This window comes from Centropristis striata, chromosome 1 (genome assembly GCF_030273125.1).
Source record: "Centropristis striata isolate RG_2023a ecotype Rhode Island chromosome 1, C.striata_1.0, whole genome shotgun sequence".
NCBI lineage: Eukaryota > Metazoa > Chordata > Actinopteri > Perciformes > Serranidae > Centropristis > Centropristis striata.
The window spans coordinates 11222131-11249771 of NC_081517.1; the positions used below are offsets into that span (position 1 = coordinate 11222131).

General features: G+C 40.5%; 2 protein-coding genes across 2 annotated transcripts in view; one reads left to right on the forward strand and one right to left on the reverse strand.

Moving 5' to 3' along the window:
* The window catches only part of ttbk1a (tau tubulin kinase 1a), a 47006-nt gene extending 30071 nt beyond the window's left edge, over positions 1–16935 (forward strand). Inside the window, exons 15-16 of the mRNA XM_059330538.1 lie at positions 14549–16008; positions 16099–16935. Of these exons, the coding sequence (XP_059186521.1) occupies positions 14549–16008; positions 16099–16507 (1869 nt within the window). The 3' untranslated portion in view covers positions 16508–16935. The remainder of the gene's footprint in view (positions 1–14548; positions 16009–16098) is intronic.
* Positions 16936–17738: 803 nt separating this feature from the next.
* On the reverse strand, positions 17739–27016 carry zgc:172076. Its single transcript, XM_059330517.1, has 10 exons — positions 26953–27016; positions 25754–25968; positions 22621–22667; positions 21399–21597; positions 20673–20830; positions 19428–19560; positions 19029–19182; positions 18815–18938; positions 18371–18578; positions 17739–17899 (listed from the first exon to the last, which is right to left on the reverse strand). Exons 2-10 carry the CDS (start codon positions 25767–25769, stop codon positions 17739–17741), a joined length of 1200 nt encoding a protein of 399 aa, XP_059186500.1. The 5' UTR covers positions 25770–25968; positions 26953–27016.
* Positions 27017–27641: the final 625 nt, after the last annotated feature.

Below are 27641 nucleotides of genomic sequence, written 5' to 3' on the forward strand. Positions count from 1 at the left end.
TTCTTCCTAAAGAAAATTGTTTTGATAATATTTTTCACTGCTTTTTCTTGTTTGGTTTCTGATAATTCCCTGGGCATCGGTTAAGGCTGCACAATCTGCTGCAGGTCTGTAAGGGCAGCAATAAGCAATTTTCTTTATTACTGATTAAAGTGAAACTTATTTGAATTATTCGCTCAACACAAAAACAGTCTGACAAAAGAAACTAAAGGACCAAAAGTAAACAAATTGTTGAGTTTTCTGGTTTGGCGCCCCCTGTTGGCTCTGCATACACACACACACACACACACACACACATACACACACTCACACTTACACACGGATATAACACATGTTAATTAAACACAACAAGCCATATGACTCAACACGTAGTTTAACTCACACTCACGTAGCTCCACCCACGACTTTTCAAGCGGAGGAACAGACGAAGAGGAGAAAAGTGGTGAAGACAGGAAATATTTTCCATGCAATAAACTGTGAGAAGCGTCTCTGCGGAGCTGAAGTTGCACACGCCGCTGCAGAGCTGGAGGAATAACGTGAAGCTGAATATTTCCTGCGGGGAGAGGAACCGAGCGAGGCTGCTAACAGACTGTTAAGCTTTACACACTTTCTGCTTTCATTTATTTGTTGTTTTTTTAAATCTTTTCTTGCTGAGATGAAGGAGCGATCGTGGAGGAATGCAGGTCGTCCCCCTGGCGATCACGTTTTTTGCACCGAGACTTTGGAGTCGACGATCATCGAGCAATACACCGACACGCTTCACTGCTTCACGACACGAACCCCGTGTCCCCGAACGCCTTGCCGCCGCGCCGCCGCTCCTGCTTCATTAAATGTTTGTTGTGTGAAGAGAGAAGTGTGAGTTTTCTCTGTAGAAGAGCTTTTCTTTGATCTCTGAGCCTTTAGGACAGAAACTGTTACTGCACTGACTCTCTGAGGAGAAGTATGGCGGCCCAAAGGTGCAAAGATTTCACACAAAAGAAAAAAAAAGAAAAGGAAACGCAGCAATGTGTTTAAAAAAAAAAAAGAATACACGATGCCATTTCATAAACAACAACATAAAAAAATTACTAAATAAATTCACGACTCAGCAACAATAGAGTGGAAAACAAATAAAGGACAGAACAATATTCATTTCATAAAAAATGATTCACAAAACATGTCAAAAAATAACAAAAAGACTTGACTGGAAAGAAAACAAATGAACAACTTTTAACCCCACAAATGAAAAAACAAAACAAAAACAAATGAACAGATCTCTCGCTGAATGTAGCAGTTGTTCGTTTTCTGATCGGATTAAAAAAGAATCCTGAAGGGCACCAGTTCCACTTAATTTTTTATTTATTTTCTGATTGTTGGACAGGACAGAGAGCATCATGGGAAGTGTTACTGGCTAATTCTTTGTGCTCTCTGCTTTGGGCAGCTGTGGTGTTTGTTTATTATTCCATCTGGAGATGATGTCTGACATATCTCCTCGGGGTCGTGGGGAGATGATCGAGGATGAATCTGATTGAATCTGGTGACGCTCTGAATGATCTTTGAATGAGTCAGTGGACGATGTAGCAATAGGTTGTTCCTCAGTGACTCGTACAAGTGATGCAGCAGAACTCGCTGCATATTTTGACACAATGGATGTTTTATTACTGGTTTTGAGCGTTACAGAAAGATTAGAAAATGTTCCTGCATGAACCTCAAAGTTTCCTCAACCAGTGACACTGTGCTCTGTCCGGAGAGCAGTGCCACTTAATAAAAGACAAAACTCATGATTGCTTTACAAATATTTGTTAAAAATTTCAAAGGCTGGCTCAAGGCTCAAGTCCAAAGTCACGATTCAGTGGTCCGAGTCGAGTACAAGTCATGTGATGGATCAGATTTAAAGGGACGGTTCAGGGTTGTGGACATTAAGTTAAACACTGTCAGTAGTTTAGTGGATGTAAAGTTGTCAGTTCACTCTCTGAGCTCCGGCGTCAGAGTTCTGTCCTGTTCTGATCGTAGAATATAACGTTCTGCAGGTTGACAGAGTCACAAACTCACGTTACAAGGTTTATGTGCACTAAACTACGTATTAATGTTTGGACTCTACCTGTAAACGGCCGTACGTATTTCAGTGTTGATCAGAAGGAGCTTCTGTACTTCCTGTCCGTCCGATGTCGCAACAACATTCGGATCTCAACTCATCGGAGTCACGCCTACGGACGCTGTCAGTTTCTGCTAGTTACGCACATCGTGTCCTTTCAAAATGAACTTTTCTAACAGACTCCAAATAACACTGAGTCTTGGTTCCACGGGGGACACGAGCAGCCATCTGTCTGTTTGACCCATCCTAGACCAGACCTTTGCGATCTTAAGTAACTTGGAAGGCGGCAGACACGTCGTGTTGCTGGTGGACGCACTTTATTGTCTGAAGATGTGGAGATAATTCAGTCACAATGTCAAGATGAGGAGAAACCACAGCTGCTCAAAGCTTCAGAATGTTGTTGTGGAGTTTTATTGTCCATCGTTCCACGTTCGAATGCTGTTTTGAGTTCAGTCCAGATCTTCCAGAGGACGAGTTTGGTTCTGCGGACTGTCTGCGTTCTGTTGGTGGAGATAGCATCAGGTCCATTAGAAGCAGTGGCTGGCCGTCCGTGGAGAAGTGTTGTTTGTTTGGTAAACTTCATAATGTGTCTGAGCAGGTTGTTGTTGTCGTGTGTTTGGGTTCCATCCTGCTTCCACTTCCATCATTACGTTCCGAATGCTGCACTTTATCACTGGGGGGATGGATGCAGAACACAGATGCAATAAGAGAAATCTAAAGAGTTCTTTAGACGGACGTTCTGGGGGTTTGCCTTGGCATCATTCAGAATTATTATGGCCGCTAGAGGGCGCCACTAACTCCGGGAGGGGATCAGAGTGTTAGGGACTAGATTTATGCGTTGCACGTAACTTGAAGGTCTATAGTCGTTGGGCTGGTGATGATATGGTGCAACATCTTTTGTGAACGAGTCCTTGAGGAAAGTGATGCCGCTTCATGGTGCTATCGTTCCATTCTTTGTGAATTCACCCTTCAGAGAGGATTTGATAAGACGGGTGAATCTCTGCACGGCGTCCAGCACCACGATGTTTTGTCCTGAGAGACGGAGGCGTGTTTGTGTTTATCTCCACCATCAGAACAACGTTAAAATGGTTCAATCCGAGTGGAACCTAAGCGGCGCTCGGCGGTTTGTTGCTTTGAGTTCTTAAAAGATGATTTAACGGCCGCTCTGAGCAGAGAAACACTGAGTTAAAGGGCTACATTGAGTTAATATGCACCGCTTGCTGTTTTCATCGCCGATCCGGTCTGATGAGTTTGTTTTCATGCTGCTTCTTGCTGAGTTTCAGGACGTCCCGCCCGTTATATTCAGCACCGTTACAGTACGACCACTCAGAGAATGTATGAAGTGGACTCGCTGCTAACTTTATTTTGCACGCCTGCAAAATGATTCACCTGCCGTACAAGATTGTCACTGATACATGTCGATGTTTTGTCCCGTGTCATGATGAACGCAGCTGGAAACAGGCGGTTATTATTATTGTTATTATTATTATGCTGTCGACACACTTTAAAAAACAATCCGCAGCATTAATGACGTCGTACCAAGAGACTGTTTACCGACTGTCGCTCTCTTTGCATGAGATCTACTGTTTGTACGACTCGCACCTCTGACTGTAAAGTGACTAATAACAGCACTGTACTGTAAACACAAGAACACACACCTCTGACTGTAAATAACTCACACTAAAGAGGATACTCACGGATCAGACCCTCCTTACCATCACATCTTTAGCAAAATCTTCACAGACTTCTCTTGATATTTCGTTTTTTAACAACATAACTGAGTTCTTACAGGACTTGGTTCATGAACCACACGTAACTCCACTAACAGCCTGTAGTTCAGTAAGTTTTACAGTTCGTGTTTGTTTATATATTTGTAGCATTTTGATCCTTTTGATACCACTGATCACTTATCAGGTTAGCTAGTTCAGTAAATACTATGAACAATATGTGGGGCTGGGCAATAATTCAATACAATAATTTATTGTATTTTATTGGCATCATATTGTGATAAAAAACAATGTTGAGATATCGTGATACAAAATTAACACTGTTAAAAATTTAACAGATTTTTTTTCAATTTGTTTTTGTCATTCTCTTTTTTAGTCTTTTTTTAGTAATTTAGTCAAGTTTTGTCAAGTTTTGCATCTTTTGTTGGTCATTTGGTGGACTTTTTTTGTAATTTTTACATATTTTTTTGGTAATTTTGTGTCCCCTTTGGTAAATTTGTGACTTTCTTTAGAAATTTGAAAATTTCTCTGTTCTTGCAGAGTATGTATTAGCCTTTAGTGTGGTATTTAGTGAGGTGGCGTCAAGGTATTTCCTTGTCAACCTTTGTGTTCTTCTGATCTTGCAGGCTGCAGTTATCTTCACAATGCAGTTTGTGGCAGTTTGAGTTTAACAGAAGCAAGCATTGTACAAAAACACAGTAAAATAATGCATAATATGAGAGTAAAACAGAAATTCTTACCACATGAGAGATGCTTTTGTCTCAGTTATCAAACTGACGATTGATCACAGATGTTTGTTTCTGCCTGCCAGTGTTTCGTACAGTTAATGTAGCACGTTAGCTAAAACAAACATCAAGATATTGTGATACAATATTACATTGTCTAATTTGATACTAACAAACATTAGGGCCTGGCTGATATGACCCTATAAATATATATCCCCTAAATATATATATATATATATATATATATATATATATATATATATATATATATATATCCCCTAAACAATATGTTTGTTGTTTATATTTATCCATAATGTATTGTCTAATGCATCACAATGTCAAAAACCAATGGCCAAATTGCATTATTGCAAGGTTTATGTCATTCCGAAAAATCACAAAAGACAAAAATACGCTTTAGTTATTTCATATAGACAATTTATTAACCGAATAACCAGAAAACATGCTTAACGTGATATACATATTGTTGTTGAGTTATGAAACTAGAATACTTTGGCCATATCGCCCAGCCCTACTTCCACTGATAGTTCTCCATTGTCTCTTCACTCAGAGAACCAAGTTACAACGTAACCATACTTCCTTCACTTTTCTCATTTTGCTGTGTACATATTGTTCATAGTTTTTACCCTTTGAGTGTTATAGATCATTTTGATAATAAAGATGCTCGACACTGAACATGTGATTAGTGGCAAGACGATCTAATTAGGTCTGGGCGATATGGACCAAAAGTCCTATCCCGATATATTTAGGCTGAATATTGATTTACAATATCCCCATATTTTTATCGCAAAGTGAGAGCAAATGTTCAGTCAAAGTCAAATATGACATGTCACAAGTAGTTTTATTGAAACCGTTTATTTAAGTGAACATAAATACTGTATAACCACAGGAGTACGTTGTTTTGTTTTTTTTAAATCAAAGCTCCATAAAGTGCACATTAAAATGAAAAAATATCTTAAATAAAAATAGCCAATGAAATAAAATAGGCCAATCTTTTTCTGAAATAAATATATTTATATGAGAGAAGAATAACGAACCTTACAAAAGAACTAAATATGACAAGAACTATATTGATACATGCGATATAGTCTAATTCCATATCACATACCCGTATCCATATCAAATATATATATATTCAGAGCTGAGTCAATAATTAAAACTGTTCATGTGATGGTAACACTGCTGGCTGTTAGTGGAGTTACGTTACATTGTGTAAGAAACTCAAACCGTATGCATCTTACTGTTGTGTCTTTGTTATACAATCAGCTGTAAATCCAACCGTCTTGATTGCTGTTAACATTTCTGAATTTGTGAACAAAACTTTTGGATTTGTGTGAATACATTTTTATCCCAAAATTAACGATTAAATCTATTCTGTTCGCATGATAGAAACTCAAAAAGACCCCATTAGCCTGTCCGTCAAACAGAAGAGCTGCTGTACGTCTCTTCACTCAGAGAACCAAAGTTACAACATAACCGTACGTTCTCTATCGTCTCTAGTAAATGGTAAAAGGTTTAACTTTTAATCATGATTGTGGCCAAGACAACAAAACCAAAACCCAGGATCTAAAAACAGCTGAAACTGTCCTTTAAGATCTTGAAGACACATGGTGCCGTTAGCATACGATTGTATGAAGACCTCTGTGTGTTTGCTAACGGGACTTTTTGGCTGAAACAACGTCTCAAATTGAATCTGTGTCTTTGTGTTTGTCACACTGCTGCTCCTCATGTTGGTCAAACTGAATATATAAATATATAGTTTGAATTGATTTAAGCACGAAAATATGTATTAAATGGTAACTTGTTAAGTGATTTACAGAAAAACCAAAACAAAGGTGCAGTATTCAGAGCCATCCTGCTCAACTTCAAACTACAAATCACATTTTAAGGTTTTGATGAATCACAAAAGAACCAACATTTCCATCACATCCACAGCTCTGCAGCTCCGCAGCCTTCGTGTCTGCAGATTTTCTTCAAAACTAGATGCAGTGCAGAAACTGTCGAGTCTCGCAAAACATTTATACCTCATGAATCACACGCTAGAATACTATACATGTAAAATATAAAAAAATACACTATTACTCTCCTCCCAAACATCCATTTTCTTGCATATTTGGTCTGTTGGTGCTGGTCTTTATGGAATAACAGGGTGATACTGTACAGATAATGTGTCTGCAGAGAGAACAGAACTGCGTCTGTGTGTTTAGACGTCTCCGCGCTCATTTTGTTTCCACTTTGTTATTCAATCAGTGTGAAGCTCGTGTGTCACTAATAGTTGATTCTCAAAGGAACATTCAGACATTTCAGGAAATCTTATTCAACCTCCGATACGACCCGCTGCAGCCACGTCCTCCAACCTGAACGTAGTGAAACCAAACTCTTTGGTCGGGCTGAGGAGAAGTCGTGTTGTGGTTTATTAGCACAAAAGTAAAATATTACACAATAAAAGGTGAAGGGAGGTTACCCCCATTACTTCAACCAGTCAGTAAAAACACAACAAAATCAAAAACATGAACGGCAGAAAAAAAACGTAAAATAGGAATAAAAGATGCAAAACCTTTTCAGTCAAACGGAACTCTTTTTAGATCAGAAGACGATGACTAGAGAGAATAAATCCGTGATAATAAGGCAGATTAAAAAAGTGAATATCTGCAGATAAAAACATCAAAATATATAATACACGTTAGGAGAATATTCCCAGAATAAATTGACCAAAGTTTTTATTTACTAAACAAAAGAGATTCTTAAAATCATAATAATCAATTTGTTTTTGTCATTTTTATATCTTTTTTTTGTGGTAATTTTCTATTTTTTTGTCAATTTTTTTTCATCTTTTGTTGGTAATTTTTTGACTTTTTTTTTTTCATTTTTACATTTTTTTCATGTGTCTTTTTTTGGTAATTTAATTTAAACTGCTTTGATCCAAACTGACTTTCTATGTCTTTAGACTGCATCAGCTCACTTCCTGCTTTCACCTCCGTCATAATCACTGTGGCCACTAGAGGTCGCCACAAAACCATAAATGAGGTCCTTATGCTTTTACAAACCTGTGGTGGTTCTGGGCGAGGACAGTGTGAGATGTTCTCCCAGAAAAGGTGAAGGTGAAGAACATTTCTGTGTGTCGAGTACAGAGAGCGGCCTGGAGGTGTTTAGCTTAGCTTAGCACTAAGACTGGAAGCAGGGGGAAACTTCTAGCTTACCCATAGCTTGTTAGCTAACGAGCTAGTCATCAGTGCATCCTGTTGTCAGCTGGTTCAGAGCTCAGACTGTGAGTTCAGTGGTTAACAGATAGCTCAAATGCTAACTGCTGCTAAAACCACATACTTCAATTCTTTGCACCAAGCTAAGCTAAGCTAAGCTAAGCTAAACACATCCTGGGGCGATGTTAGCTGAAACTGCGTGTTCAGTTATGACTCAAAACAAAAGTATTTTCTGAAGCGTCTGAATGTTTCTTCTAAGTGTTTTGCAATAACAGCAGAGTTTCTGTTGTCGAGGTAACGGAGAGCTCGCCGCGTAACGATCCGTGAGTGTCTTTCACTTGTAAAATACATGTACACGTTTCTTTTCTATCACTATATGATTGTACAGTACTGCTTGTATAATTTACAGGTAAAGCATGTATTTTAAACTTTTTGTAAATTATAACTGTGTACATATATACAGACATTTAGAAAGTAATTAGGTTTGCAGTTAATCTCTAATAGCATGATATTTAGCGGGGTTTAGTATGTATGTACAGGCTGTATGTTAAATCTTTATGAAGGGAAACACTTGAAAATCACCTGATATCAGACTGCGTGCTGTCTAAGGATAAACTCTGCAATGCATTTTTTGTGCCTTTTATATCAATGTATGTAATCTAGACAATCTTGAAAAGCTTGTGTACAACCAAAATGACATTAAAATGGTTTTGGGGGCAAAAAATGATGGAGATCCTGCTGCCTTTCTTACCGCGAGGGGCCGTTAGCGAGCGCTACACATGTTAGCACACAGCTCTTAAAAAGAGACCACTCTCACAAATGTTTCTTAAATCAGCATCTGTACATGTATGGCAGCCCGTCCATTCCAGTGTGTTGGATTCCAACACAAGTTTCCTCATTCTACTCAATGAGACACTGATCAGCTAAACCAAATCTCACTTTATGAGGAAGATCATAAAAAACACTGCTGGGATTAAAGATTGAGATTATCCCACCAATAATGATTTCTAAACTCTTCCTAAATTAAAATATTAGTGTTGTGTTGTTTAAAAATGTTTTCTTTGCTTTATTTGAGGTCTGAAAACACAGAACATCTTTTTTTGTTATTCTGACTAGTTTTCTGCTGATAAATGCTCTAAATGGCAGTATTTTAATATCAGATTTGAGGGTAATGTTTTCACCAATTTATCGAATGAAACAAAAAATTTCATTTTACTCAAGGCAAGGCAAGGCAGGTTTATTTGTGTAGCAACTTTCAACAACAGGGCAATTCAAAGTGCTTTACACAACATTCAACATTGAATGGCATTCAAATATAAAAAATGAAGGTTAAAAACAAGCAGATCGAAGACTACAAAAAGCAGATAAAAGACTAAAAAAAGCAGATCAAATACTTAAAAACCAGCAGATAAAAGACTAAAAACCAGCAGATAAAAGACTGAAAACAAGCAGATAAAAGACTAAAAAACAGCAGATAAAAGACAAAAAAAACAGCAGATAAAAGACTAAAAAACAGCAGATAAAATACTAAAAACCAGCAGATAAAAGCAGATTAAAGACTAAAAACAAGCAGATGAAAGACTAAAAAACAGCAGATATAAGACAAAAAAACTGCAGATAAAAGACTAAAAAACAGCAGATAAAAGCAGATAAAAGACTAAAAACAAGCAGATAAAAGCAGATAAAAGACTAAAAACAAGCAGATAAAAGATTTTAAAAAAACAAGCAGATAAAATATTTAGGAAAAATATTTAAGTACATTGAAATATAAAATTTTAAAATTGAAAAGAAGCTGCTAAGCGAAAGGAGTCCCTCAGTCTGTCTGGGTCCTCTGGCCTTTTTAGGAAACTGAACGCTGCCTCTTCAAGTTTAGTTCTGACTTTCAACACGGAGCAGACCAGTCCCTGATGGTCCTAGAGTTCTGGATTGTTCGTAGCTGAGCAGATGATCAGAAAGGCGTACCTATAAATATTAACCAGCAAAAGTGATCATTTTGCAGTGGTCTCTTCATTTTTCCAGAGCTGTATTAGCAAGTGCTCCTTCCTTTGTCACTCCTCCAAGCCTGGGAATGTTTCTCACATCCAGTCTTTGACTCAGACCCACCGCCAGCCCCATCGCACAAAGTTATGTGAAAGTATGGTTCTGTGCTGCTGGCACGTATTCTCCACACATTATTATTATATTTTCAACCCTGACCCTCAGGACTGCGTTTCAGGGCAAAAAAAGACGAAAACAAACAGACTCAAGAACAGTTTCCATCAAGAGCTGTCATTGCCATGAACGCCTCCAAGAAATAAATCTACAGAAACAAACATGTAAATACTGTGGAACAAACAGTGCAATATATTTATTAAATGTGCAATAACTCCCATTCTGTCCCTGTAAATATCCCAAACCTGCTGCTCCCCTCTACGTCTTCTTCTTGTGCTTTTTTATAGGTTTGCTTATATTTTTTTCACTTTGTTTAAATAATTGTATTCTGTTGCACTAAAACGAGAGCTGCTCTTTTTAATTTCACTGTGCAATGACAAATAAAACCCTTCTATTCTTCCGAACCCATGTAAAGTCAGTGGATCAGTTTTCATGCTGGACTCACAGATTCCCTGTTTAACAGGCAGGAATGAGTGACACCGGCGCGGAGAATAAAGGCTACAACAGAAGAAATGTGTTCTCTCTCTCCGGCTGCAAGAACACAATGACGTCACTTTGTTCTTGCAGCCGAAGAGAGGGAACACATTTCTCACAAGTATTCCCCATCAGACCAACCAGTCAGTAAAAACACGACAAAATCAAAAACATAAACGGCAGGAAAAAAATCTAAAAATAGGAATAAAAGATGCAAAACCTTTTCAGTCAAACTGAACTCTTTTTAGGTCAGATATTTATTTTGAAGTGTTTTGAACTGATTGACGATGACTAGAGAGAATAAAAAGGATGAAGACCTTTAAATCTGTGATAATAAGGCAGATTAAAAAAGTGAATATCTGCAAACACAAACATTATAAAATATATAATACACACGTTAGGAGAATATTCCCAGAATAAATTGACAAAAAATTTATTGACTAAACAAAAGAGATTCTTAAAATAACTCCTTTTTATCATTTTTACATTTTCTTTTTGTCATTCCGTCTTTTCTTTTTGGGTAATTTTTTACATTTTTTGTCGGTAATTGTTATGTTTGTTATTGTTTGTCGGTATTGTTACTTTTACTTTTTATTTTTTGGTAGATTTGTGTCTTTTTTGGGGTAATTTAGTAAATTTTGACTGTTTTTGTCATTTTTTTGTCTTTTGTTGGTCATTTCTCTGTTCTTGACCTGTCATCTGGGCAGAACTTGCTTCTGCAGTGGAGTTTCTTGTAAAGTCTGAAATGTCCCGGCCAGAAGGAACTTTTTGCTTGTTCTTGCCACCTCGAGAACAAGAACAAACTTCTCTGTAAAGGGCTTCAAGCAGCTGATCCACTAACTTGCTGCTGTTGTTTATGTGCTGCTCCACACATTAGGTGTCAGCAGCACAGAACTTGTGTTTAAACAAACGGACTCATGTCACGTGATTTTTGTGAGACCAGGATGCCTATTGCATTATATTTAAATTTTTAGTTTCCTCCACCTGAGTTTAGTGTTAACGCTGTATGCTGTTCTTCCCACCCGGACATGGAGCAGCCAGCCAGCAGGGAGTCAGCTGGGGGGTCCGAGGGGCTGCAGACCAGGACTTTCACCAGGAGAACAGGGTTCATGTCCCATATGAAAACAAACGTTAAATGATGCGATTCAAACATCTCTTAACTTCCTGCATCACGTTTTTACTGAACTATGTCACTTCCAGTAGTCACGTCGACTGCCTAACTAATTCACTTACAGCATTCACATAATTTATTTCCTTTTTAAACTGTCTTTTTAAAAAATCTAAATCTGGGTCAGTGGTGATGTGTGAACTGTTTTTTTAGAGCGCTCTGTGATATACTGTAGGCTCATATGGGTCGTTATGGGCTGTTTCAGCAGGTGCAAGTGTTGTTGTCTACAGTCGTGTTGTGTCTTTTTTGGGGTAATTTAGTAAATTTTGATTGTTTTTGTCATTTTTTTGTCTTTTGTTGGTCATTTCTCTGTTCTTGACCTGTCATCTGGGCCGAACTTTGTTTTGATTGTTTGATTGGTGAGAAATGTGAGTTTGAAAGAGTGTGTGCTGCAGTGGGAGGGGCCTGTGACGACTTCCACGAGTTCTGCAGTGGAGTTTCTTGTAAAGTCTGAAATGTCCCGGCCAGAAGGAACTTTTTTCTTGTTCTTGCCATCTCGAGAACAAGAACAAACTTCTCTGTAAAGGGCTTCAAGCAGCGAAGCCACACAGGGGAGGGAGTGTTGCCAGACTGGGCGGTTTCAGTTTAAGTGTGTGGGCAAAAATGGGCTTGGGCGGGTGGACAGGTTTTGGGCTGGTTAACAAGAGTTTTTAGATTACATTAGATTAAATTTTATTGTCACTGCACAGACTACAGGTACTTGGACACCGAAATGCTGTAAAGCAACTAACCAGAAATGCAAAAATGCAGTTAAGTGCAAAGTATGTACAGGAATATATAAATAAATACAATAGGTTTTAGCGGCACATAGCAGTAGGTAGTGCAAACAGATCAGTACAAATAAAGTGCAGTTGACAGTATGAGTGATGGAATCAATGTCTACACTATGAACGAGGGGTACATATAGATATAAGATGAATACGCTATAAGGGATTAATTGTTGAGTTGTGCCGGTTTTTAGTTATACCTTTATATTATATTTATATATGTAATATATATCAGTCGACAGCTTTTCCCCTGTTGTTTAAACCACTCATAATGTTAAGAGAGCTCAGTGGACCTGATGGTAAGAGGCTCTCTGCGGAGCTGAAGGCAGATTAACAACATGAAACATGACAGAAAACATCAGAGCACTAATATGATAACAGACGATACAACAGGCAGCTGAAGGGCAACGAGTTAATGTAACTTATTGTAAGTTATTGTAACTTATTACAGAGGACTGCTCTATGAAGAGTATCAGCAATCAACGCTTTAACAATGGAGACAAAAGAAGTTCACGGTCACGGCGGAAAACAAATAAAAGCAGAAGATCTTCAGTGAAAACCCAACTGTGTGTGTGTGTGTGTGTGTGGTACACTTGAATTCAGCAAACTTTCCAGGCTGGTGTTGTAGATAGAATTAGGAGAAAGCTCATATTTTTTTAACTTGAGCTGTCCCTTTATTATTATTTTCATTTTCAGGGCAGGGGGCAAAGGCTTCATCATGACATCAGTGCGTGAGATTTCATTCACTTGGGAACACTTAAAATTTAAAATAAAAAATTTGGGGCGGATTTTGAGCACCTGTTGGGTTTGTAGCAGGAATTCACAGAAACTGCAGCTTTTTGGCAACCGCAATGCGTGAGCTACTTTTGCTGATCCACTAACTTGCTGCTGTTGTTTATGTGCTGCTCCACACATTAGGTGTCAGCAGCACAGAACTTGTGTTTAAACAAACGGACTCATGTCATGTGATTTTTGTGAGACCAGGATGCCTATTGCATTATATTTAAATTTTTAGTTTCCTCCACCTGAGTTTAGTGTTAACGCTGTATGCTGTTCTTCCCACCCGGACATGGAGCAGCCAGCCAGCAGGGAGTCAGCTGGAGGGTCCGAGGGGCTGCAGACCAGGACTTTCACCAGGAGAACAGGGTTCATGTCCCATATGAAAACAAACGTTAAATGATGCGATTCAAACATCTCTTAACTTCCTGCATCACATTTTTACTGAACTATGTCACTTCCAGTAGTCACGTCGACTGACTAACTACTTCACTTACAGCATTCACATAATTTATTTCCTTTTTAAACTGTCTTTTTAAAAAATCTAAATCTGGGTCAGTGGTTTTGTAGCCTAAATTCAATGAAACTGCAACCGCAAACTGAACGTTTATTTATAATGATGTGTGAACTGTTTTTTTAGAGCACTCTGTGATATACTGTAGGCTCATATGGGTCGTTATGGGCTGTTTCAGCAGGTGCAAGTGTTGTCGTCTACAGTCAGCTCAACAGCCGGCGACCCCTTGACCACATTAACCAAATGTTTAAAATAGTAATTACTACATTTAGGTATGAGGACACGATGATCTCCTGCTGCCAGCAGCACACACTCATTTTGGCAACACTGCTGAGAGTCATACTACACTAATAGTGTCTCTTTGTCACACCTGGACTTCAACACACACACACACACACATACAGAGCAAACAGATATTCAGTGAATATTTGTCACGCGGACATAAACTATTTTTTAAAAGTTGTAATAAATATAATTTATATATTAATACTTCTCCAAGTGCCCACAAGTGTCCTGAATGTTGTAAAATCAGTTTTCTCCACAAAATTACCCAAAAAATGATGTGGAAACATAACAAAAAGACACAAAATATAAAAATATAAAAAAGACCAAAAAAATACGTAAAAAGACCATAAAAACTTTTCTCCACATATTGTACATATTGAAGTATTGTCAATTTCGACAATAATGCCGGTTTTTACAGTACAGAACTTCAATTGGATGGTGGTGTTCAGAGGGTTTATAAACTGCATTTCATCGTACTTTATCATGTTATTGTAGGTTTTTGATCATGCTCAGACATTATGTGTGTGATTGTGCGTCCTTAATAAATATGGATATTTGTGGTTTCAGTGGTCATAATTAACTCCTAATGAGTGATTGGTGTCAATAGCATTTCAGGAGTCACAAAGTTCTTCTAAGAATTTTTTTGATCATGCTTTGTATATTTTTTGCAGGTGTTGTCACCCACGGACCAGAGCAACCCATTGCCCCCATCCCCAGACTACCGGACAAAGGGTCAGAGCGACGAAAAGGAGCATTTCCACATCCTTCCACAGCTGCAGGCCAAGAGGGCCGACTTCCTCACCGTCATGCTCACTGGTACCTTGCCCCAGCGCCGGAGCTTTGCCACGCCGGAAGAAGAAGTCCAAGAGCCTCTGGGGCCAAAGGACGATGACGTCACAAAGAGCGAGTCCAACAGTGAGGCCAGTCAGAAGAGCACTGAGCGTAGCCAGGACGCCGCACCTTCCACACTCATGGCCGAGGACCAGAGGGGCCAAAGGGAGCACGCTTCAGCTGCAGATGCAGACCCTGACCTGGAGGACGCTTCCAAAACCCTCGTCCTCTTTTCGCCTGGAGACACTCGTAAGTCTCCCTCTGGAGGTGACCATGGTCTCGAGGGTGAGCTGGCCACACCGTGTGCTCTCAATTCCCGCACCGACCGCCTCCTGGTTGGCGAGGCAATTCAGCCTGAACCCTCTGAGACCGGCCGTTTGTCCCCTGCTCTCAGGTCAGACCTGAGGCCTTCCACTCCCATTGCTCCTGCTTCACCGCCCTTCACCAAAGTTGAACGCACTTTCATCCACATTGCAGAGACATCACACCTCAATGTCATGTCTTCCAACGGTCACTCTGCCAAGGAGAGTGACCGGGAAGTCTCGGCCATCATGAAGGCATCAGCTTTAGAGGATGAAGGTGGTGAGCAGGAGGCAGCACCAGAGACAGGAGAGTCTCCAGAGGAGTCTGTGCCAGACCAAACAACACCAGGCGACAAACATCCAAAAACTGAGAATGGTCCGTCAGCTGTCTTTGCCCAGCCTTTGGAGCCGGTCCCGGAATCCATGTCACCAGTTCATGAACATACAGATCTGTCACAGGAGCAGAACCGACAGCCATCATCCAGCGAAGAAGCTGCCAAGCTTCAGACAACTGCATCCGAACTCCAAGCTGCCACAAAGCCCAGACTCCGGAGCCGAATCCCAATACTCGTCTCTGAAGAGGACTCTGGCTCTGAGCGGTCCTCCTCCCTCTCAGCTCGCACTCGGCTCCAGCAGAGGGCCAGGCAGCTGGACTTGGCCCGCATGCTGGTCCAGAAACAACAGGGTCGCTGGATGAGGAGGAGAATGCTGTCTGGGACGTCCTCATCCTTGTCCTCTGGAGACGATGAGCGCCGGAGGGCCTCTGAAACTCTGTCCACCACTGGCTCAGAGGAGGACACGCATACCTCGGATGAGTCCAGGAGGAGCTCCCGTCTCAAACCGACTGAAGAGCAAGGCTCCAAGGAGTGCAGGAGCAGGATCCCCAGGCCCATCACCCCCGTAAAGAGGCCGTCAGAGGGGCGTGCTGCTGCTGCTCCTTCCCCTCTCTCCTTGCCCGACTCCAACACTACCAAAGGAGCATCATCCATCACTAATGGGTAGGATTCTGTTTATGTTACAGTCCTGAAGCACTTTGATTAAATATTTTTGTATAATTTAAAGACATCATTTCACTCTTCTTTCCACAGGAGTCAGAAAATTGGACTAAGCACTCTCAGCACTCAAAGGAAATCCAAACCCGTGTCACCCAGGTCCTCCTCCTCATGTCCCCGCCCGTCCGCCGGCCCGTCTGGCAGCCCTCGAATGCCCCTGCGAGTCCTGTTTGGAACCCGACGCAGCCTTAGCTCCACCCACTGCAGGACTGACAGCCCCTCCCCTCAGAGGGTATGTCCATCCAGGCAGCCCCTCTCAGTTCGAGCCCCAACCGTCCCCATGCTACCGCCCAGGACTACTACCACCACCATGCGGCGCAGCGCCTCACAGGAAGCCACCACGCAGACCCCCTCTGGCACCGTGCCCGCCAGGACCAGGCCGAAGCCAGCTGGTTCGGCTAAGGGGAAGCCGAACGGCAGGGAGAAGGTGGTGCCCGCTAGATAATACAAAGAGACTCATCGGCGAGACATGTTTGTGTATAATCAGTCTTCGGACAAGCTACGCCTCAAAGGTTCTCACCTGACTCCATATTAGACTGTGATCTCGCAATCACCTCCTTCAACTCATTTCACGTACACAGACCTCTTATTTTTTTCCAAGGACAGCTTACTGAACTATCTTCATGGGCTTCCAGTAATCTTCACTGACTGTCTACAGGAGTGGTGCTGCCATGGTGCTATGGATACGCCTGCTGCTCCCTGGTCAATCCCTGATCCTACCGGTTTCTGAAGCTGAGGGTCCTGGTCTCCAACAAGTCCAGTTTCAGAGACTCTCACCTTCCACAGTACTCCCAGCCTGTCCACAGCTATACTACTCTTCTATAGATAGTACCCTGCTTGGTTCACATTGCATGGTGAAGTATATCACAAATACATTGAATCTGTAGAAGGAAAACAAAAATCTCTACCTTTAAATTTTTTGATATAGTTCTTCCCTTCCTATTGGGATAAACAGGCCAAAAAAGACCAAATTGGACTGGTTGAATGCCCAAATAATATTAATATGATAACAGATTCCTAACTATATTCCTGTATTGGATGAAGAGAAGATGTGAACACAAAATAAATGGCTCGGCTGCTCGCCCCCTCCTCATGGTGTGACAATGGGCATGCTTTAATCATTTTATTTTCTGGGTGTTATTATTTTATTTATGCTCTGAATTGTATATAATAGAATCATTTCCCATAAAGACATCTTTATTTTTTATCTTGCCAAGCAAAGTGTAAATTTCAAGTCCTTAACCTTATGTTCCGATGTGTTGGCACTACGCCTGTTTTTTACGCATGAGAAAAACAGGGTGAACCGTGAGAGGAAGTGACACGTGCTGGGGTCAAAGGTCTGTACGAGGCTGACGGGCACTGAGCTGTCAAGTAAAGTCTTGGTCATGTGGCTGGGTGTCTTGTCGTTCTTTTCTCACTCATGGACCTGATCCGGATCCAGAATTTCCATATTTTAATAATTTTATTTTCCAATATCAATGCAGAAATAGAATATATATCTGCAAAAATCACATGTAAAATAATGAAAGTGATGGCAGTAAACATGTAATCAGTGTTCCGTTAGTTTGTTTGAGTTGATTATTTTAGCATCAAATCACAATATAATTTAACTAAATGATTTCTAAGTCAAACAGATGGAGCCTTTCTCCTCCCTCCAGCCAATCCAGCATCCAGATCTACTTCTGCGCAGGAACGAGCTCGTCGATGTGTCCGCCGCCCTCCAGCCTCGTCTCCATGGTGACGAGCAGAGCGACCCCGTCGATCACCAGCTGGGTCAGTCCCGCCTCACTCAGGCCGAAGGTCGTCGCGTTGCTCACACGATACACCGCCGGGGAGTCTGGGAAAGAAGGAGACGGGTTTTAAAAGCAGAGCCATTGTGTTCTGTTGATTTGTAGACAAAGAGACTTTATGTTTTATCTCCACAAAGATAAGCGGCTGGTTTCAGGTACCCGGCTGGAGAACGCTACTCAGAACCTTCAAGGTCCTGACCGGAGAAACTGAGGATCAGAACTTCTCCAAACAAAAACCTGATTCACTGGTTCACTGAAACTGGGTCTGAACACAAGAGGTCAGCTGAGACTGTAAGAGCAGCTGCTTCATAAAAAGTATCTGCGGTATGATGAATCAGAGCCTTTACTTCATAATATCATAATTCTAATTATGAACTATTATGATATTTTAAGTTATAATATAATGAGTTTGTTAAGAGATTCAGCTTAGCAGCAGACAGGTTTTTAATCACAAAGTGTTGATAGTTTTGCTCTGTTTGATGTAATAAAGAGGAGAATGTGAATTGTATGAAACAGGCTCAGGTCTGTCCTCGTACCCGTCTGCTCCATGCAGATCCTCAGTCTCTGCAGGACGTCCTGCAGGCGTCTGTGTTTGGGGAGGTGTTGCAATCTGAGGTGGACTCTGATCCTCAGACCCGTCCCCACGTCGGCCGGAGAACTGCTCACCCAGCCCAGCTGCTGCTTCCAGGTGAACGAGTGTCTAAGCTCACTGTAAAACTTCTCCAGCTGCAAGCGGAGAAACAACAAACACTGTGATGTTTTCATCTGTCCGTCTCTGATGTTGGTGGGCACGTGTCCCTGCTGTCCCTGTCAGATCTACACTCAACAAATATTCCTTTGACAAATGTTGAGCCTTCAGGGAGGTGAAATACAGTCCAACCTGCAGACATCTGTGGCTGAAACATATTCTGGTAAAATAAGTGAAATGAAAAGCCTTCCTGAGAATCAGGCCTGTCACTGACCTTCTGCAGGTTGATGCAGATGCATTTAAACGCCTCAGTGATGTTGGCGTCATCTCGTGTGGACACAAGTCTGAGGTGGTCCTCCATGTTGACCCAGACCACCAGGCTGCCGTCCTTACTCACCCTGCAGCAAAGGATCACAGGACATCAAATCAAACATATTCGGCGTCTCAGTTACGCCTCAAGTCACTGTGACAAAAGAAAGCAGACTGACCAGACGGCCCTGGCGTCGGGCCAGTCCCGGGCCACACCGGTACGGAGCTGCGAGGAGGACGGAGGGTTCAGGTTCAGCTCCCTCTGCTGTTCCTGATTCAGCTCCTCCAGCAAGAGGAGTCGACCCGGCAGCTCCTCCTGCAGTCGCTGCAGAGCTGAGAGCAAACAGGACGCCCCAGTCAAACTGTTACCAGTTCACCATGAGGCCAGTTCACTGTCCTGCTGCCCCTGCTTGTTAGCTCCTAACCCATGAGTGGATGCAAATTTAAAAAAGCAAATCCTTACATTCTTTCTTGGATCACATTATCAGTGAACCCAAACTGTTTCGGCTTCATCCGTCATTCTGTGTTCTTATGCATTGAAAAGATCCAATCTGCTCTAAAACACAGACATGCAGTACCTCTCCTGGCCAGTGTGAGGAGCTGTCTGCGCTCGCCTCGGCTGCAATGTGTTGGGAAGCAGAAGTCTTCCACGCCTCGAATAACGCTCACCTCACATCGTACAGCGTACGACCTGTCCAAGTCATCGCCCCCCTACACACACACACACACACACACACACACACACACACACACACACACACACTCACACACACACAAACACCTTTCTGTAACATCAGACCTGCATTATCTCTAATGTCCAACAGGGGGCGACTCTGACAAAATGATCCTGCTCCTCATTTGATTTATAGGCAGCGGCTCCGTCTGGTGGCTTATGAGTGATTATGAAGGCGCCACGGTGTGACAGCAAAGAGGGGAAGTTCTCGTGTTTTCGGCTGATAGCTGTCTGTTCTGTCAAGAAAAAGTTGTCCAGAGAGCATCAGTCTGTGTCGTCCCTCAGTGTTTCCCCAACCATTATATTAGTGGGGGCAGCCCGCCCCCCCAACGGCACCCCCTGCCCCCCTTGATGATCAAGTTAATTTTATTTTCTCTATAGCGCCAGATCACAACATAAGTCATTTAAGGTTAACTTTCCTATATATCTTGTCCTTTTATTTAACAAACTAAATAAGCTTGTGTTATTCATCCATGCTTAGCCTACTGCCCCCGCGACCCGACCCCAGATAAGCGGGGGAAATTGGATGGATGAATGGATATTCATCCTATTTACACAACGCTGTCCGGTTAGCATTAGCTGACAATTACAGTTGTTTTACTCACAAAAGGCCAAACTGTGCCTAACGGTCTGAATTACTTCCCATCGCTAAACACATGCTGCTTTCAAAATAAGAGCACAATGTGTTAACAGAATCCACCACAGAATTTACAAGAAGACTGTCAAAATAGGATGCCTTAGATAAAACATACAAGAACCTTAATTCTCCTTCACAAGAAATAATCAAAATATGCAATGATTAAGATCGGTGTATAAGATGGAAAAGTGGCATTAGAATCTGGTAGAGGCCACTAAATTTGGACTTTTTCTTCACCCACCCAAAGCTGTAAACCTAGGGGAAACAATGTCCCTGATTCACTTAAATCAGAATAAAACACGACAGTGGGGATCTGGTTGACTAATGTCTCTCACATTAGGGATGCCTCACTTTTAATCTGATCTTCCTGAATGATTGAACTTTTGAGCTAACAGTGAAAAGTTGAAGTTATTAAAGATAATGACATGGTGGTCATGCTGCCTGACCAGCTACCTTCAAGTTGTTGTGGTTGAAGTCGCCCTCTGGCGTCTGGCTGCTGATCTTGTGTTGGTGATGCGCCTCGATGACTCGGTCCAAGAAGTCACAGAACAAGACGTAGGACTGAGCGTCGCCCGCCACACAGCCCACAGACACGGGACCGGAGCCGTCACCTTCACACACAAACACTTGAATTGTATCACATGCTGACAAGTTTAATAACCAATGTGTGGAAATCCCATTCTGAAAGAAGCATTGTGCTGAACAGACATTTTCGATGATTTCCTTCCAGATTAGTGTCTCTTCCAGGTCATCTCCTCCACAGATACACTTGGTATTTATGGGAACACCTGCTTTGCTGTGTGACTTTCTGCACGTCTGATAAACTTCCATTTAAAGTTTTTCACCGATGGTGTTGAGTGGCGTCACTGTCTTCAAACTGTGCATGAGTTCAATCTACCCTGCTGGTCTGTTACTGGCTGCCCTGATCTCATGATCACTTTCATTCATCTTATCAACAGTTCCAACCAGATATCTGTACTTCATATCTGGTGATGATACTTGGATCATTCGTCCAGTGTTTTATGATATATAACGATAATGATCCGAGTCTGTTCAGTTTTTAATTTGATGTTCTCTATCAAGTGACACCAAGAACTCTGTACGAGACACCTTGTTAACATCAGCATGTAAGTTTAAACATGTCACAGTGGCATCACAGTGACATCACAGTGATATCACCTGGTTCCTCGAGGCCTGGGCGGATGACGTCATCGAAGATGACTCCGCTGTGGGTGCAGCGGTGGAACTGGCGGCGGTACATGTCCAGCGTGAGGATCCGTCCCATCCGGGTATAGCTCCTGGCCAGGTCAGGAAACTCCTCGTCAGGAGAGCCTCTCCTCAGGTGGAACTGGGACCTGGGGTCAGGGGGGACCAAACTCTGGACACACAGGAAATTGTCGTCATTTGGGGAGACAGGAAGTGTCTTTAGTTAAACGTTAAACTGACTTTTATTCTACTAAAGGCCAAAATTTTTTACCTGTTAACAGAATTTGGTCGCCTTATCATGATATATTTGTACGTCACAACATGATAGAAACGAACGTGTTCACGTTAATTTTCTGGTTGTGTCCAGTGAGGCACCTTTAAGGCAGTCAGACATGTTGACGAGGAGCGCTGCGTCCATGATGTCATTAACAAGTTATCTCAGGTTCCTCTGTGTACCGTAAAGGACGTGTAAGAAACATACGTCACAGCTGAGGTTCAGAAGAGGCAGAGTTAAACTTTCAGGGGAGACGGTAAAGTTTGACCACTGTTACTGAAAATGATTGGCATTAACTGCAAGTGTTCAGAGTTTTTAGTTTCAGCCTAGTCTCAGACTGAGATTTTAGACAGACTGAATCTTGCACGGTAACTATTTACAAGACAAAACAAAAAGAAGAGAACACAAAATGCCCCTAACAAAGCCGAAAAGTTAACTGTTTTATGGTTAAAAAAAATAGATATAAAGAAGAATAAAGGAAAAGAAAATTTTGAAATGAATTCATGATATATATTTATATCCTTTTTGATTGTAATTTATTTAATTGAATAACTATATTTATCAGCTCTATCAACTTTAATTTAATTTATCATACATAATCATCGATTATTTATTACTTATTTATGTATACATTTATTTATACATTTTCACTGGGCCTCCTAACTGTTCCCGCTTGTGGCTGTAAATCCTGTCGAAGTGGAATTACTGCCCGGAGATGACGCCATGCCTCCGGTAAAACTCCTATTATGCATTAAGGTGCAGAAACTTTTTGTTCTGTTATCACGATAAAATATTCCATGTTAACACAACCAAACTCTACGTTAACACATAAACTTTGTTCACAGCATGAACATGTTATTTGCATGAATGGCCTTCAATAATATTGTGGCTGTTTTTTATCTAATCAATCGACCTGATTACCTCCAGAAATGGCCGGTACCTCATCTCCATAGGAGAGGCCACTGGAGCTGAAAAAAATCATAAAGCAGCATAAATCAACATTTATGGGTTTTTTTATAGAGCTTCATGTGGAAATGAGGACGTAACACAGTGAAACAACTTTTTGTTTCAAACATAATTCTGTCTAATTAAACAGTTGTTTGGTTGAAATGAGAACCTAAATTTAAAAATGAATTGCCACATTAATGCATCATAATCTCGTCCTTTGTCTCCTTGTGTTTCCCATCTTTCTCACACTGACGGCCGAACACAAAGCTCGAGCCACAAACCATCTAAAAACAGAATAACTTGTGTCTGTGAGATAGTGATGGATGCAAAAAATCATACACATGCATCCATTTATCATCATACACATGCATCCATTCATCATCATACACATGCATCCTTTCATCATCATACACATGCATCCGTTCATCATACACATGCATCCATTCATCATCATACACATGCATCCATTCATCATCATATGCATTCATCCATTCATCATCATACACATGCATCCATTCATCATCATACACATGCATCCATTCATCATTATACGCATTCATCCATTCATCATCATACACATGCATTCATTCATCATTCATCCATTCATCCATTCATCACCATACACATGCATCAATTCATCATACACATGCATCCATTCATCATACACATAAATCCATTCATCCATTAATCATCATACACATGCATCCATTCATCATCATACACATTCATCCATTCATCATCATACACATGCATCAATTCATATTACACATGCATCCATTCATCATCATACACATGCATCAATTTATAATACACATGCATCCATTCATCATCATACACATGCATCAATTTATCAAACACATACATCCATTATCATACACATGCATCCATTCATCATACACATGCATCCATTCATCATCATACACATGCGTCCATTCATTAACATACACATGCATCCATTCATCACCCATTCATCATCCATTTTTCATACACATGCATCCATTCCTCATACATTCATCATACACATGCATCCATCCATCATCATACACATGCATCCATTCATTATCCATTCATCATCATACACATGCATCCATTCATCATCATACACATTCATCCATTCATCATCATACACATGCATCCATTCATCATCATACACATGCATCCATTCATCATTATACGCATTCATCCATTCATCATCATACACATGCATCCATTCATCATTATACGCATTCATCCATTCATCATCATACACATGCATCCATTCATCATCATACGCATGCATCCATTCATCATCATACACATGCATCCATTCATCATCATACACATGCATCCATTCATCATTATACGCATTCATCCATTCATCATCATACACATGCATTCATTCATCATTCATCCATTCATCCATTCATCATCATACACATGCATCCATTCATCATCATACACATTCATCCATTCATCATCATACACATGCATCAATTCATATTACACATGCATCCATTCATCATCATACACATGCATCCATTCATCATCATACACATGCATCAATTTATAATACACATGCATCCATTCATCATCATACACATGCATCAATTTATCAAACACATACATCCATTATCATACACATGCATCCATTCATCATGCACACGCATCCATTTATCATACACATGCATCCATTCATCATACACATGCATCCATTCATCATCATACACATGCGTCCATTCATTATCATACACATGCATCCATTCATCACCCATTCATCATCCATTTTTCATACACATGCATCCATTCCTCATACATTCATCATACACATGCATCCATCCATCATCATACACATGCATCCATTCATTATCCATTCATCATCATACACATGCATCCATTCATCATCATACACATTCATCCATTCATCATCATACACATGCATCCATTCATCATCATACACATGCATCCATTCATCATTATACGCATTCATCCATTCATCATCATACACATGCATCCATTCATCATTATACACATTCATCCATTCATCATCATACACATGCATCCATTCATCATCATACGCATTCATCCATTCATCATCATACACATGCATCCATTCATCATCATACACATGCATCCATTCATCATTATACGCATTCATCCATTCATCATCATACACATGCATTCATTCATCATTCATCCATTCATCCATTCATCATCATACACATGCATCCATTCGTCATCTATTCATCCATTCATCACACACATGCATCCATTCATCATACACATGCATCTATTCATCATCCATTCATCATACACATGCATCTATGCATCATACACATGCATCCATTTATCATCCATTCATCATCATACACATGCATCCATTCACCGTGAAGATAATCCACATTGATGCTTTCTCTTGTGTTGGATTCACTCCTTAGCGAATCACAACATCTGTATTAACTGAATTCAGACAAATAGAATTCGATGTTTGTCTTGTATAAAGTCTGCGGGGGGAAAAAAAGGGACATTAACCTTTTTAACCCATCCAGAAAACAGTGATGTTTCACCCTTCGTGCAAAAAAATTGTTCAGTTCCTAAAAAGTGCTATAAAAATATTATATATAAATATATTTTTTTCACTTTCACTGCATTCAATCTTTCAACCAACTTCAGTCCTGATCATAACTATTGAATGTACATGAATTTCTGAATTTCTTAAATCATTTGAACCCTTAATTTCTTTTTGGGAATATTAAGCCACATGTTTAAATGATTATTTTCCATGAACTCGGTGCAAACTGGAATTTTGGGGGGGATTAACACACACTTAGATATGTTAATAATTGACAACAACATTGATTTTAATGCATTTAAATTTTTTTAGCAGTGTGATTTTATAAAAAAAAAAAAAAAAAGTTCCTAAAAAGTGCTATAAAAATATTATATATTAATATTTTTTCACTTTCATTGCAGTCAATCTCCTGACCAACTTCAGTCCTGATCATAACTATTGAATGTAAATATATTTCTTCAGGACCAGAAACCACAGGATGTCATGTTTTCAGTCAGACGTGACTGTTGGTGAGTCGGTTTAGAGTGAAACACAAAGCATGCAGTAAAAAACACTCACGTTTGACCTTCCACATGTCGTCAGCACAACAAAAGCTCTGGGAACAGTTGTGTTGGTCCTGAGCAGCTCGTCCTGCAGCCTACAGGAGTCCAGTTACAGTCTTTTTATAACCACAGCGTCCATCAGGAGAGACTGAGGGACGCACTGTCCCTCACACCTCTGCAGTGTGTCTCTCTCTGATTCGGTTTCTGTATGTAAACACTGCTGGACAGAATCTGTGAGGGAAAGAATAATGTTACAAACACAAGAGTTTTTTTCTCATAGATGTGAGTCTTTTTCCCTTTGATTTGTGACATTTTTCTTATAAATTCCCCCTAAAAAACATTTTTCTCATAAATGTGTAACATTATACTTGTAAATTAGTTTTTTTTCACATTTTTCATTATATTTTTCTCGTAATTTTTTTATTACAAATTCTAACTCTGTGTGTGTGTGTGTGTCTGTCTGTCTCTCTCTCTCTCTCTGTCTGTGTGTGTGTTTGTATCTGTATATGTGTGTGTGTGTGTGTGTGTGTGTGTGTTTGTATCTGTATGTGTGTGTGTGTGTGTGTGTCTCTGTGTGTGTGTTCTCTTGTATTTTGTTTTTCTTTGTGGTTTGTTGATGGGAAGACAACCAACCAGCACTGCAGTGAAGTAATCAGATTACTTCAAAAATGTGAAGGCTGGGCAGTGACTGTTGAGCTTTTCTGGTTAATAGGATGTTATGTTATGCAATACTGTCACGTCCTTAATGCGCTCTACAAGACAAAGAGCAGGAAACAGCCTCAGATGAGCCTCTGACAGGACTCGCTACAGTCTGAAGCTGCCGTCTTCTTCTTTGGTGGGAAACAGGGAAACAGCATCAAGGAGAGGTAAGATGAGAGCAGCGACTGAGGTATCCCTGACCCTAAAGAGCTGCAGGAATTATTATTATTTAGCATCAAATGAATTGGCTCTTTGGAGGGTTTATCATACTTTTAAAAGTTGTGACACTTTGCACTTTTCTCATAAATGTCTTTTCCCGTAGATTTGTGACATTTTTCTTGTAAATTTGAAAACATTTTTTATTGTCGTTGGGGTTTTTTTTTCCCGTAGAATTGTGCGATTTTTCTAACAAATTCTCACTGTGTGTGTGTGTGTCTGTGTTTGTGTGTGTGTGTGTTGCAGGAATTATTTTTATTTAGCACCAAATGAATTGGCTCTTTGGAGGCTTTATCATACTTTAAAAGTTGTGACACTTTGCACACACGTCAGGTCTGGTGAAAACGTAGATATTTTAGGTTAGGGGTCGTGGAAATGGACCATCTCAAATTCAAATACTTTAACAAACCTGAGATTTAACCTGACCCACTTCAAACTGGGTCAGTAACGTCTGTGAAACTAAAAATTATTTACAATTATCTTTGTTCATTTGTGAGTTTTTTAGTAAATGGTGTTTTGCTCTGGCGCCACAGCAAATTTTGATGACTCACCCTGAAACAGGAGGTTCCTTTAACCCCCCTGTTCACTGTCCTATGTGCCCCAAATTTCTCACACCCTGAACACATCCAACATTAATGCTAGTCATAGTGCCCCCTGCTGGCAACAGGAAATAATACATTTCACACTGTGATGTCCTGCTTATAACTAATGAGCAGTTTCATCAGCCATGGAGCATTTGTCCTGTAATCTTTAAAATGGCATCAATAAACCCAGCAGAGAGTTCCTGATCATAGGGTACAGTTTGCCCTGCCTCTCAGACAAAGTGCTTCAAAATTAGTAGTGCCCACACTGTTAGCCTTTTTACAGTAAAAAAAACAAACACAAAATGCCCAATAAATACCATAAAACATATTTACAGTTAGGTACTGTAAGTTGCACAGCATTATGGGTAAAGTGCAGATGTTACATATCATTTACAGTAAATTACT

Coding starts and splice junctions, on each gene's coding strand:
- zgc:172076 (XM_059330517.1), bottom strand. Junction 21,598..22,620: donor GGTACCGGCCATTTCTGGAG/GTAATCAGGTCG, acceptor CTGTGTGTCCAG/AGTTTGGTCCCCCCTGACCC. Junction 18,579..18,814: donor TCTGCATCAACCTGCAGAAG/GTCAGTGACAGG, acceptor CTCCGCTTGCAG/CTGGAGAAGTTTTACAGTGA.